Source organism: Xenopus tropicalis, chromosome 2 (assembly GCF_000004195.4).
Source record: "Xenopus tropicalis strain Nigerian chromosome 2, UCB_Xtro_10.0, whole genome shotgun sequence".
Classification (NCBI taxonomy): Eukaryota; Metazoa; Chordata; class Amphibia; order Anura; family Pipidae; genus Xenopus; species Xenopus tropicalis.
The window spans coordinates 120,588,562-120,603,709 of record NC_030678.2 but is presented as its reverse complement, the minus strand read 5'-3'; the positions used below and the strand labels follow the sequence as shown (position 1 = coordinate 120,603,709).

The 15,148-nt window shown below is 36.1% G+C and overlaps 1 protein-coding gene across 1 annotated transcript in view; it reads left to right on the top strand.

Annotated features, from left to right (window-relative positions):
- pcca (propionyl-CoA carboxylase subunit alpha) overlaps positions 1-15,148 on the top strand; it is a 249,052-nt gene that overhangs the window by 133,775 nt on the left and 100,129 nt on the right. The window contains exons 17-18 of the mRNA XM_002937086.5: positions 3,095-3,205; positions 6,940-7,042. Of these exons, the coding sequence (XP_002937132.1) occupies positions 3,095-3,205; positions 6,940-7,042 (214 nt within the window). The remainder of the gene's footprint in view (positions 1-3,094; positions 3,206-6,939; positions 7,043-15,148) is intronic.

Here is a 15,148-nt window from a genome sequence, read left to right as displayed (position 1 = left end):
AAACAGTATGTTGGGTTTTTCAAACCAACATAATAAAAGTGATTTTTTTAAGTTTAATCAGTATTGTTTTTGTTTTGGGGGTTAAAACAACTCTGCCATATTTCATGGCTGCAGTTCTGGCTTGCACTAACACTTTTCAAACAGAAGCTCAGCATGGCAAAATATATCTGAACTATGCTCCTTTTATACCATAGACGCTATAGCAGGCAGCACTAAAATGTTTTAAAATTATACACAAAACTTGTGGTCTATGTATTTTATCTGACATTCAGAAGGCAGGATCTCTATGATTCCAAGGTACTATAAAATTTGATGTAACATTTGGAAATAGAGACTTGGTATTTCATTGTATAATATCATATTGTGTAGCACAATGAATGTTAAATGTGGCCAGGAGGTAAATGTATGTAGCCCACTTTAGACGGTGCTGCTACTTTTACCACGAAATTGCTGCGTGTGGCGCTAACAGGAGCCCTGTGTCTGGAGACCCTCTCACTTGGGCTTACCCCCAGTACTCCTGCCAAAAGACCCTCTTTGGGAGCTCCCCCTGGTACTCACGCCAGAAGACCCTCTCTTAGGGCTCTCCCCGGCACTCCCGCCAGAGCGACACTCCCTGAGGCCTCTCCCCGGTACTCACGCCGAGATACCCCTTGCTTAGGAAATCTCCACTGTGTTGGCCACTTAGTTTCCCTGAACTCCGGCGATGAATGCCAGGAGGTCTTAACCTCACTAACTCCTGGTGGGGCTTCTGTCTGCCCTTTTTAAATATTCTTCCTGTCTTCCACTCCTAGAGTGGACTATAACATAAACTCCTAAGCTAGAACTAGAGCCTGTAGCTAACCTCTTCACAGAGGGAGGTTCCAGGACTAAAACCTTACACAGCATGTGTGCCATCCCATTTTATACTTCAGCACGCCACCTAGTGGTTGCTGTTGGAACTACAGGGAAACTCCCTTTTCTCACATCTAGACCACCTTTAGGTGTCCATAACCCATTAGGCCACCCCCTGGTGCCTGTCTAAAGGGGAACCCATCCTAAGGGGCCAAAATCTTGGGATCCCTACATGTATAAGTACTGGAGTGGGGAAGAACAAAAAAAAGCTGGGTACAAGACACAGCAGAACAGAACTTTATTTGGCAGTTGTCGGAAAAGCTTGATACTGGGGTCATATCAAGCAATGGCCACACTTTGTATTTGTTTGACCTACTGTACAAATTCTGTATGTTTAACTTTGCAGCCTTTATCAACAAGATTAAGTCCATCTATACATGAATCAAACTTGTATGCAGCTTTCATATATGTATACAGTCTGCAGCCTTTAAGCTAATGAATTTCTTTGCAGAGCTTTAACGACTTTACTTTCTCATTTGTACCACCTTTTCCTCTTCTATTCTTTTGGCTTGGACAGAAAGAATCTATTGTGCAGATCTAATTGGTGTGTTTAGAAAGGTGTGTATTTATGCTGGCAATGATGCCATTACTTTACAGCTTTTCAAAGCTGGAGAAACCATTTGAAGGTATTGCCACAAATTATGAATTTCTGGCATGAAAAGTGGTGAAATATACTGTGGAAAAAGCAGTAGCAGTCAACATTGCTTATTAAACAGGTTTTTTCTTAAATGAAGACCTCTAGTTACACTCTGTAACACATTTGCATAAAATCATACAGCTTTAGACATATGCATGATTTTACACAGCATTTCATTGTGTTAATATATAATATATAATATGTGTATTTCAACTATGCTTCTTTTAAAACACAGCTCTATAAATACGTACATTTAAACAATCTTCATTCCACTTTCTCCTTTACCTATCAAACCAACTCTTGGGGATTTTTTGTACCACCATTTGTATGTCATTCTACAACTAGGAAGTCTGCAAGATGCTATTTTGCCTGAAATTATCCTTGCTCCTTGCCTGCGTGTGACGTCGTAGAGTGTCCTGTGCAGTTTTTCATGTGTTTGTTTTGGAAGAACATGGCAATGATAACTGCGCTCAAGGGCCTAATAGATGAGCTTATATATTTTTGGCAAATGATGCTGTCTGTGGAAAGCAACAAATTAGCACTATGCCATAATAGCACTGAGAGCTTATTATGGGCTTTAGTTGCCTTTTAGTTACGTAGAATAGACATTGCTGACATTAATTGGGAAGCTGGTTATTTGATCACCACTACTGAGTTGGGCAACAGATGTTTTTTTTAAAGATCAATTTGCCATAGCCTGTCAGGCACTACTTCTAATTTATTTCACAATAAGTATGAGAAGTGCTTTTCAGCACACTCATTTTTCATGGAGTATTCTAAAAACTATTACACACACCTAAAAGTGGTGCTGTGTGTAATGGTCAAAGTAATCCTTCACAGTTATGAAAACTTTTCACAATTTTCTAAATGTAACTACGAGGAAAAGTCCATGGTTTGTTCATTCTTCCCTTTAACCCTTCCTTTTCAAAAGAGAAGGAAAGGCATGTTGACATTTTACTGCCAATAGATTAGCCATATTAGTGCAAACTAGAACACTATATTTATTCTGCAGCAAGCTTTACCATTCCTCTGTAAATGCCTCTGATATCAGCTGCCATTTTAGCTCGGTCTCAGTAGCTTCCCTGCTGCAGCTCTAGCTGCTGGTAGCTCAGATTACACAGAGTTGGGAGGGGAGCAAGTTCTGATGGGTGGAGGAGCAGGAGAAGGTAGAGAGTAGCAAACTGAGCAGTCCTGTGCCCCTGCTCTGAATAATTATTAAGAGAGAAGGAAGTCTGACCCTGAAGAACATGTGTACACAAAAGAAGACAAGAAACCCTGTGTTTCTTTTGATAGAGGAACCAGTGCAGCTATTCTGTGAGTGCTTATGGCTGTATTTACATAGATCTTTCTGAAGTTTTACCTTTTCTTCTCCTTTAATTATTAGAGCTACTTGAAAACATACTCTGGGCCTGATGACAATTCTACAAGAGAAGTCTAAAAAGCTGTATTTTCAATTGTACTTGCAAGGACAGAAACACAACACCTTCTATATAATGTACTTTGCACTTATTTCATGTATTGATTCCCTGGTTATAATTTTTTCTTTTTTTTTTTTTTGTCTTTTAGGTGTGACTCACAATATTCCTCTACTACATGAAATTATAACTCATCCTCTCTTTGTAAAAGGAGACATCACTACTAAATTTCTCCCTGAAGTATATCCTGATGGATTTAAGGGTTTGTCTTTTTTTATTTACTTTTCAATAAAGAGAAAGTAAAGCACATGAATGTAACATTTGGTTAAATAATTCTTAATAGAATATATGGTATATATTTCCTCTGGAGTAAATGGTTCAGAAATGGGTAAGGGGGAAATTTATTTGATAAACAGTCATAGTAAGCATCATCATTCTTTTAGAAGGACAGACCATTTTTCCATGTAGATGGGACAATTGGCCACAATTCTATTTGTTCACGGGTCTGATTATAACCAATAATTGTAAAAGCAAAATAAATAAGGAACCTGGGAACCCATAACAGGTTAAACGCCAGAAATAATCTGGGTACTCTGAGAAAATGAAACACGATAATACTATTTTACTTAGCAAAAATGCTGTTATGTTCTTATTATACAGTTACATGGTACATTTGGTAGATTGGAGAGAAAACTATATTTTTTGTAGCTTGCTCTGTTTTGTAATGTAAGAAATGTTATGCAGTTGGTTGCAGATATTTAAAGTTAAAGTAGGTTTAAAGCATATGTCACTTTCATAACAGAGTAAAAAGTGAGTTTTGGATTAGGGTGAGGTTTCCTAATATTAATTTCAAGGGATAAGTCAGGAACTAGAGGTCACTTATTTTTGCATTCCATTCTTGACCTGTTGCCGCAGCTACAACTTGACCCGTGCCTGTTCTTGGTTTATATACTGTAAAAGGTACCAATTGGGCGCCAAATCATTAAACAGAAACAGCAGCTTTCTCTTTTGATTTTGGTGTTCAATTGCAAATCATCTCTGTATCAGTGTTTTTAAAGTAGGGCTGAGTTACTCAATACCATTTCTAAATATACTGAAAAGAAAAAATACATTTATGTATTTTTTTTCAGAAGTATTGCTGACAGCTTTAATTTATCAAATAGATTTTTTAGCAGTTTTTGTAAATCCCTTGTGTTTAGTATGCTGTTTGCAACGTTTAAGCACCATTCTTATGGAAACATTTAGATCTTTTGTTATTTCTTTTACACATTGTAATATTTTAGGTAAAGTGGCCTCCAGCTGCTCTGTACTCTATTTTTTGTCAACCTCACCCAGCCAGTGACTTACAGGGGTAGTTTACCTCCTCGTTCAACAGTTGTGCTAAATGTTTATTTTTTTAATCACTAAAATCTTTTTTTTTAATTGAGCTATACAGGGAACATGATGCTGCTCCATACATAGTTGCATTGGGTTGTAAAAAGACCAAAGTCCATCAAGTTCAACCCTTCCAAGTGAACCCAGCACACACAAATCTATGCCGACCTTTCTATACACTCACATACATAAACCATATATACCAATCATCAATAAGGGTGACATTTTTTTTTAAATGGTTCTAATCTATCTGCTTAACAAAAACCATTGATTTTTTTGTGCTTAACAATAGGCAAAAAGTCTGTTTACTGAAACAATGTTGAACAAAGTGGTACACTGCTCCTTTAAAGAAACACCAAAAAAATGAGTGTATCAAAGTAATTAAAATATTATGTACTGTTTCCCTGCACTGGGTAAAAGTTCTGTGTCTGCTTCAGAAGCATTTCTAAAGTTTATATAAACAAAGCTGCTGTGTAGCCATGGGGTAGCTATTCAAATTGAAAATGGCCTAAATGGCAACAGATAAGCGTTACTAAGTTTATCAGTTATTTGCCATGGAACTTGTTCCTTTTCTACTTTTTTCCAGCATAAATATCTGCCCCAGTGGCTATAAGGCAATTTTTTAATGCAAACTATTGTAAAGGTGGTCATAAACGGCCAAATTTAAGATGCCAATTCGAGTTCTTTAGTCTAATTCGGCAGATTATGTGCCTGTGTATGGCCCCGATGGGACTTCCCCATCAATGTGTGTCAATTTGGCAGGATTGATTCTCCCATTGGATTGGGGGCCAGTGCAGGGCAACTGCCCAACATATTTTAACTACTTTAAAACACTTTTAACAAGTTTTTAGCTTATTGTTCTTTTAAGGTCTTATCCTGAAGTATTCCAGTAGCAGCAGTAAATTATTAAGGGCGTAGCCAATTTAGGTCATGGACATGGATCCTCCACTTTCTGAGATCTCTCACAATGGAAAGACAAAATAAAAAAAAAAGTTTTATGCTGTCTCTACATTAAAAAAGTCTCTCTTATAAACTTAATGTGGTACTTTGCCCTGTAATAGTTTTACTGTAGGCTGTTAGTAATCTTACCAAAGCAAATGTGAATAATGCCAATGTATTTGATGTCTTGTTATTTGCACTTTATAAAATCTACTTTTGATTTTCCTATTTTATGTTACATTTTTAACCATTTTCTACATTTTCCTTATATAATTACATGTGATTTTTTAAATCATGTAAGTTGTTTTCTGCACTAATTGCTGATCTTCTGCCTCTGGGCATCTCCTCCGTCAGTGTTAGTAAGGCCCATCAGCTTTGTGTGTTTTTATTGTAACCAAAATACTTGTAAGGGCAGCATTATTCATTTGGCTCAGAGAATCATATTGTTTGTTTTTGTACAGCCTGAAGCAAAGCACAGTTTGTTTGCCCCTGCAAATTTGCCTATTACAAATACCATAATGGGGATTCTTTTCCAAGCTTTAACACTGGCACCTGTTATCACTTTAACTAGATTTCTATACATTGTGTTTATCCAATCCGTTAAAATGAAATTTGGGGTTTTTCCTTGGACTCCTATTTTTCTGAATTTAGACTCTCACTTGTTTCAGATTGCAGTGGCAATACATTGTGATCCTAGACTAGTTTCTTATATATTATTAGAAGAATTATGGGTTCAGGGATATAAGTGTGCAAAAAGGAAATTGTGTTCCAGTGACACATTTACAATATTTTCCTACTGCATTATTACTCTACCCATATTCTTGATTTAACCATGATCTCTTGTAATTTTACTGAATATGTAATCCCTTTTGCTTGAATTGGTAAAGTTGATTCTTGCTCTTTGAGTTATACCATGGTGATTAAATTCGCTAATGATTTGGTTGCAGGGGCTAATTTGGTGGTTGACTGTTATTAAACATTGTACGATGGCTTGACTGCCCAAGTTATGACAATAAAAGGGATTTGGGGCCTGCATATTCTACAGTAGTCAGCTAATTTGGACAAATAATGCCATATAATAACAGCCAGTGTTACACTGTTTTATACAGTTCAGTAAGGTCTCTGTGCCAGTCCTCTAGAATTTTGTACATGCTGGACATATGCAGCCGATTATGACTTGTTTAGAATTACTGATGAAGGGCAAATTCATCATGCCTTTGTAGTCGATATTCAGGGGTCCTTGATAATAGTCCAGTTTGTATCCTTTTCCAGCTATTGTTTTAGTTGCCATGTAATTTTGTCTTTTCCTTTGACAGTTGATGGCAATACTGGAAGCTTACTCATGTTGTTTTGTCTATTTGTGATGCTTGATTACCCAAATAACTTCATAATAGGTGTTTGAATTTAATTAACTTAATTGAACCATATCTGCCCCTCCTTTTTGTCGAGATTGTGGAGAGTTTTACATTGTCAGTTAAACTTACACATTACACATTTTACATGGCATATTGAACATTTTAAAGTTTTAATGGATCACTGGCAAATCAAATACATCTAAATGCTGATAGCTTACATTTCAGGGGCAGGATTTAACCACAAGTTTTGCCATAGACAGACTTTCATGCAGAGATGTATAGACTGTACTCATTTAAATTGATTATAATAGCTTTTCTATTTTAACAGGACATACTTTGTCACAGGAGGAACAAAATGAACTTATTGGAACTGCTGCATCAATATACGTAGCTTTACAGAGGAGATCACATCGATTTCTGAGCAATACAAGGTATGTTCCTTCGCTGAAAAGTATGTACATTTTATGAATAAAAAGTTGTTTATTATAGGGATTAACCAATAACGAGGAGAGCTCAGAAGAAGATTTTACATTTGTAATCCAGTGAAATACTCTACTAGAGTTAAAAAATAATATGTGGTCTAGTGTTATAATGTTAATTTACTTATTTTTTGTAAAAAGCATGCAATCTATTGTGCATGCATTTAATTTAACAGATCCTGTTATCTTGCAATATTATCCGGGGCTGTTATGGCATTATAGCAACCTTAAAATGTGGTACACTGGTGTCTATTAAATAGCAGCCAATATTACACATTTAAAGCTTGGTGGCTTGGCTCTAAACTGGTTTCGGTTCAGGCTTTGTGGGTGTAACCAAGTGACTCTCCAGATGTGGCTACATCATAGTATCTCATGGGCCCACTAATGCGGTGTTTGCGTTTGTAAATCCTATTACCCACAGCACTTCCTATGTGTTGCTTATGTTGGCTGTAGTTAGTATTTTCCTAATTTTCTCATTTATTTTTACTTTTAATATTTTATTAGACTTGGCTAAACTTGTGGCCACATTCAGAATGTAACTCCTGTGTCTAGGATTACAGATTACACAATTTTGTTTTGGTTTATTTTATTTTGTAAAATATGTGGCTGTGTTTTTAATTGCATTCCTAGGCTACGTCTCTGGCCAGAAAGATAAAGTTTGAATATTCACTAAAAATCCTTAATTGAATGTTTCTTTTTTTATTATATATTCTGTGGCACAAAGAGTTTAACATTTTATAAACCAGAAAAGCATAGTTAAATCCAGTTCTGATATATGACGTCTGACATATTTATATAAAATAACTATCTGCTGAAGTAAAACAGTTTCATATGAAAGGGTTGCAAGATACCATTCTCTGCCTGACTTACATATTGACCTTATGGAAATGTGCCCTTATACTAACAAAAATAAGGAAACTGTTATGGTCTGAAAAGCAGTCCTCACTTTTTAACTTTGCTATGCTGATACATTACTTAAATTAGCTTTTTTTTTTTTTTAAAGGCTTTTTCTGGCCACTTGCCAATTTCAGATAACTGGCTATGATTTATATATGCAGTACACATGACCATAATGAATATCTTTCTCATTCTCAGTAGTACCTGGGTTTATAAGGGTCCAAAGGAACCAATATACTATATTATATGCCTGATGCGAGGAGCAACACAGCTAATAAAGGGATCACAATCTAACCACATTATCTTTTACAACCCTTCTCTTTTAGACTGTAAGTTGTTTTAGGAAGGGCCTTCCTTTCCATTGACAGTATGGGGCACATTTACTAATCCACAAACGTCCGAAAAGCGTCCAAATGCGTTTTTTCCATAATGATCGGTATTTTTGCAATTTTTTCGTCGGCGTTACGACTTTTTGTGTGAATTGTCGCAAACTTTTTGTCGCCGTCGCGAAAAAATCGTACTGTCTCCCCGAGTACGAAAGTTTTGGATCCATTCAAGCTTCAGTATCGTGACTTTCCTTGGGCCAGGTTGGAGCTGCAGATTGCCATTGAGTCCTATGGGAGGCTTCCAAAATCATGCAAAGTCAGAAAGGTTTGCCTGCCGTTTACGAGCGCTCAATACGAAAAAGTCACGTCAATTCGCGAAAAAGTCATACCGGTGACGAAAAAGTCGCAACGGCGATGAAAAAAATCACAAAAAAATACGAAAAAGTCGCAAAATTTTCGTTTCCAATCCGATTTTTTCCCATTCTGATTCGTGGATTAGTAAATGTGCCCCTAAGACATAGCACTATCACTTAACGCTATGCAAATGTGTGAGACTGTAAATAATAATGTTTACAAAGGGTGTGCACACTTATGCAACCACATTATTTTAGTTTTTTTTGGTTTTCTTCCCTCCACCTAAGATTTCAGTTTGTTTTTCAATTGAGTGGTACAGTTTATAGGTCACATTAAAGGTGGAAAAAGTGTAGACTTTTTATATCCACTGTAGCAATCGATACCTATAGAAGTCTTGTTTTTTACCCACAATGCAACATGCAGCTAAACAACATTTATTTGATTCTCCTGCCAACATGGAAAGAGTTAGGGGCATATTTTTTTAACGTTGGAGACAAACATCGCCGGTAAAGTTGCCCATAGCAACCTATCAGATCTTTGCTTTTGTTTTCTAACTTGATGTCTTGTTTTTTACCCACAATGTAACATGCAGCTAAGCAACATTTATTTGATTCTCCTGCCAACATGGAAAGAGTTAGGGGCATATTTTTTTTAACATTGGAGACAAACATTGCCGGTAAAGTTGCCCATAGCAACCTATCAGATCTTTGCTATGGGCAACATAACTGGTGATGTTTGTCTTCAGTGTTAATAAATACACCCCTTAATATGTTCCTTAGGGTGAAGCAGGTATCATTATCAGTTTTCAAGGAAAAATCTGCAATAAATCTCACACATTTTTCCCCTGTGAAGTTACTTGAAATCTAGACAATTCCCATTGACATCTATGGTCAGACAGCAGCTATTACTAGGATTAAAAGCACAACACTAGCATTTTACCACACTTTCCAGCTGTTCCTAATGCAGACTTAGGGGCACATTTAATAATAATGCATTTTTTTCTGACCTTCAAACACGATATAGTATAAATTCAAAGTAACCATAATAATTTTTGTAGTTCTAAAATGTCTCAACAATGCTTTTATAATTCATACGAAAATATCGCAATAGCATTCCGAAAGTTGGGCCGAAAAGTTCATAAACGCCACGAAAACAGTTCTGGCTTTGAAGCCTTCCATTGCTGGTTTTGGAAGCCTTTCAAAGGACTCAATGGCACTCGACAGATCAAACCTGCCAAAAATGGAGTCCCAATGAAAGTGTAACCAAAGCGTTAACGAATTCCAAAATGTTCGTATTCTTTGCGCAAAATATGATTTTTCTGTGGAAATGTACCAAAAACCACAAAAAACTCATGGAATTTTACCGAAATTTTTGCATACATTCCGAAATGTTCTATCATTTAGAAAGAATATGAATTTATCTGAAAATTGTTTAGTAAATAGGCCCCTTAGACTCAAGGGCAAACCTAAGTCTAATGAGGTAAGCCTAAGAAAGGTAAATTGGCACTAGAGCACTGTATTACTTTTTTCCCCATGCCAATACATTTTACATTGCTAAAAGAAAGACCGGTCCTGTGAAAAAAATAGCTTTTATATTCATGCCTAACCTATTGGCACCCCCACAGTTAATTGGAATTTCATTTTTTTAAACAGAGCTTATTCTGTATGTATATTGACCCTTTTATTCAACCATATGGGTCAGAATCAAAGTGATACTGACCGTTTCCTGTTAAGATTTGACTGGAAACAATAACATTTAATTATTATATAAACATTACAGCTGGATTGGGAGACAATTCCTAGCATTCTCAAAATATACTGAATACTTTAAACATTCATGTAAATATCACCGGTTTTTGAAGTTCAAAGTGTTTTTACAGTTTTTAGGCCAGCAACAGGAGCTGGATAGTCTGTATAATAGAATAGGCTCATGATTGCAGGAGTTTTTTTCCTGTGTTCCCTGCAATGACTCCAAAAGCTCTTGCACACTTCATCAGTATTATTGTAATTCTTTGGCTGCAGGATATTTGGCAGGTGTTGCACCCCACCGGCAAATCCTATTCATACTTCTTTTCCATCCATGATTGCCATTGGAGAATTGATTTCTCTCTCCCTCTAACCTTTCCCTATCCATTTTGGATTGTTCAACTTGAAACATTTTAATTTCATATCATACGTCTATTCAATTCAGAATCCCCTTCTCTTTTTCTTTTAACTTGTCTCCTAGGTAACAGCATAGTGCTCCTTATTTTGTATCAAAGTTTTTTTTCAATATGCTGATTATTGCAGAGGGTCTTTTTTGGATTTTGTGTTCATTCTGGGTTTTATCATATTATTATTAGAAATCGCGCTGGTGTTGAACTGGTATCAGCTGTGATTAGTTTGTGTGCTCTGTATGCAAATCATTAGTCAAGGGAAATGGAGCAATAGTTGGGTGTATATTATTTTAAAGTAGTTTTAATTTTATTATTTCAGATTTATTTCTTTCAAACTAAAAGACCTCAAAATAGTGTATGTAAAGATAATTCTTTGTGGTAGTTTTGTTCTTAATACGCTCCAACACAGTATGACTGAATAATGCAGTGAAACTTCCTAGGGATCATCCTGTCATCCAGGAGTGGGCCAGCAACTAGTTTCTGTTGAAAAAACATGGGCTCGCACAAGCATCCACATCTTAGTGCCCAGTATTAATTGTTATTTAATATTACTACAAACCATTCATTTATACATGGAAGGCAAATACATATTTAGGGGCTATCACATTATCTGGAAGGAAGCCAGTGCTACCTAAAACAGATTTCCAGTCTATCCGATCAGATTTTGGCCACTTCATAGGACATAACAAATGTTTCAGAGACAAATTCCTCTTAAGTTTTTTGAAAAAATGCTACAATTCCCAACCTGCAATACACCCGCCTCCCATCTGACCAATAAGATTGTGCAATTTTGTAGTATTGGAGAACTACTTAGCTGTACTTTTTGCAGGTGAAGGTGCTGACCAATATATTGACTCAATGAACATTTGTTTTTCTATACCTGTATTTGAAGTTTGTGTATATCTGTATGTCTGCCTGTCTGTCTATGTTACTTCCTTCTATAATTACTGTAGTGACAATCTATGGTTTCTCACTAATTACAATTTATTCTAAAATAACAAGAGCAATAGCAGCCTTTTCCATAAGGGCAATTTAGATCTATATGTTTAGAGAAAGTGACCAGTTTTATAACAGAGAGACAGATTTATGGGTTGGCCTGATATTGTTATTTGAAAGTCTGGACTACGCGTTTCTGCTGGCTCTGTTTCATTAGCACATTGACTTGTCGTCTTCTGTCTTTGCTAGAAAGGAATTCTTTGCAATGGCACTCACCTACACAGCATGCATGACACACTGCATTAAGTGAGTGTGGATTAAATAAATTCCAGTGATACATACAAGGATTTATGATGCACCCTTGTTCACCATAATCTAAAATAATGGCATTATTCTAACTTATATGAGTTGGCAGACCAAATGAAAACTTGCAGGTAGATAGATGGTGGCATGTTTGGTATTGCATAGTGGGGTTAATTCTGCTTTAGTGGGCTGATACATTGAGGCCTTGGGTATTCATATGCTCTGACTACTTTGGAAGCTATTAGAAAGGGTCAGGAAATAAACCCTGAAAGGGTCAGGAAATAAACATGCAATCATGCACTAAGATGCTAAGTTAGTATGATGGGGCCTAATCCTGAAGGGATCTACTTGAGCTGGGCAACAGTCAGGTTATTGAAATATTCATCATAATATATTAAATAAATACATTCAAAAGATATTTACATGTATCATACTACAGAAAAGCACCACCTTAAAGGGAAACTATACATCTGAACATAGTCTCTATTAAAATATACTGCATAAAACAGAACATATGTAAAACACTGCTTTATCTAAATAAACCATTTTCATAAAAATATACAATTTTAGTAGTGTTTCTTATTGGATATTGCTAAGTATAAAATTTCCATTTTAAGTACTAAGGGCTACCCCTATAATTTACTGTGCTCACACACCAACTAAGGGCACATACATGTTAGGTCACATCAGCCAATGAATGGACAGAGCTCTGTCTTTTACTCCTAAACTTCTTCCTGTTAGTTAGAACTGCATTATTTCCTGTCAGGTGATCTTTAGACCATCACAAAATGTGGCTTAAGATAAACAATGTAAAAGGGAAATATTTACTGATATAAATTCCAGTATGGTAAAGTTCTTTCATAGATCACTTATTATTACATAAATTTGATGTTTCATTATTCATTTTGAATGTATTGTCTTTCTGTTAAACCAAAAATTAAAGGATTTAACCCTCACTTTCCAGAACTTATAGGCGACAAGGACATTTCTCCTTAATGTTAAGGTTTATTTATCAAATGGTGGAATATAACTTTTACTTATTGATAAATACAACTCTAAAAATCCCATAGGAATGACTAGAAAGTGGGGAAATTTTACTGTGGTGAACTTTAATTTCACACTTTGATAAAAATGCCCCTGTCTTGCATCTCAAAGGGCTCTTAACCATGATCATTGCTTTGCTGCTCTCCAAGTCATATGTTTTCATATCCTGCAATGATGAGAGCTAACGAGATTGAAACAGGCTGAATGCAACTTTGGATACATAACTCTGAAGTATTAGAGTGTATCTTTTCTGTTAAAGGACGTGTAAACCCTACATTTTCCCCACCCATAAGTTGAGTACTTCTCCCCCACCTAAATCACACAATTTGTATTGCATATATCCCCTCTGTTCGCCAGCACTATCAAATTTTTCTAAAACAAATAGCAGCTTTCCACAAGTGCCCGTTTTCCCTCTCACACATCTTTAGTGACATCTGAAAACAGCACATGTGCGCTGTAAAGTTGTGCAGTGAAGAATGCAGGCTTATACATGTAGAAATTACTTTGCTACAAAGTCCTGCATGGACTGTGCCCTGTAACGGTTAAACTGAGCTGAGGAAAGGTTGGGAGAAAAAAAAAGAATATTTCTCGAGCAGTGTGGACAGCTAGAGCAGAGTGGGCAGCCAGAGCAGAGTGGGCAGCCAGAGCAGAGTGGGCAGCCAGAGCAGAGTGGGCAGCCAGAGCAGAGTGGGCGGCTAGAGCAGAGTGTCTATGTAAACCAGCAGTGCCATCTCTTCCTTGGCTGCTAGACTGGAGGGTATGTTTTGTAACCTGAGTTGAGAAGAACTGAGCATGCTAAGTTAGCCAAGAGCCAAAGTCAATTCCTTAGAGAGCGGACTGAGTGAGTTACAGGAGAAAAAATCCCAAGTGATTAGGGTGTTGCTGCAGCCTTGTTATTAACCTTTAAACAACAGGAGTGGCAGGTCTTTAAAGATTTTAAAGCTGTTCACTGACTATTTTTTTATGGGGGCTTACATGTCTTTTAAACCAGCAGTTCTGGGTGCAAAGTTGGCCACAAGAACCTTTGCATGCCTCCGCCCAAATATCTATAAGTGAGGGTTAATGGCTTTCCTATCTGATTTAAAGCCACTGATGTGTGTAGCATGAGGCATCTAAATACCTTTCTATTTTAAAGGAGACATATTGGATAAATGGGGAAAAAAATATTTTGTATGGTGCTGGTTTCACTTTGGGCTTAAACAACTTTTGGGGGCAGACCCCTTTGTTAGGGGATTGGCGATTTGCCATTAATATCTTAATTTTTGTTACAAATGTTTGTTGGTACAATCGTGACTATATTGTATATTATCTATCAATAATGATACATTATTTTTTATTAAATTAATATTTCTCTTTTTTTAAATGCATTGCTACTATAAAAATAAAGAAAATAAAGAGTCTTGCATATCGAAAGCTAATTTTAACTGTAAAGTGTATCCCCTTTGTGAGTCCAAGTTTAGAAATATTTAATTTATGCTCTTTCAATTGAAATTTAAAGAAAGGGAAAGCTTTGCTTGCTTTTTTCCTTTTGATGTTATAGAGGCCATTTCCCTTGTATCCCCTGTGCTGTATTGTAATCCTTTGAGAATATGGCTGAAATACCCAAATAATATTTACTTTTTCAGGCCAAAAAAAGGCAGGGTATCTCAGGAAGAGCAAAGTTCGTGTGTTGGCTAATTTAGATTTCCATATGGAACTTTTCATAAGACTGTTAAAGTATCTTGTGTGGCATATTAAATTACCTCTTTTACATGCATTTTTGGGTTGTCCAGCTGAGTGTTTAACAGCTAAAAAGTAATCCTAACAATTTGCAAGCAATGCTGCATGCACACAGTTAACAGTACATTGTTCTACTTCCTTATTATTTTATTTTAATTGCGGTGTTAATAATTGGCATTTGCAGCTTTTTTATGTTTTTTTTCTTTTTGGTTTAACTTTTAAGTTTACATTTTTTCCTGAGATAACGACAAAGATTTGCTAAACATAAATTGGTGTGCCTTAAAGACTTTACTAAGAGAGATTTACTCTTTTAGTTAAATAAAA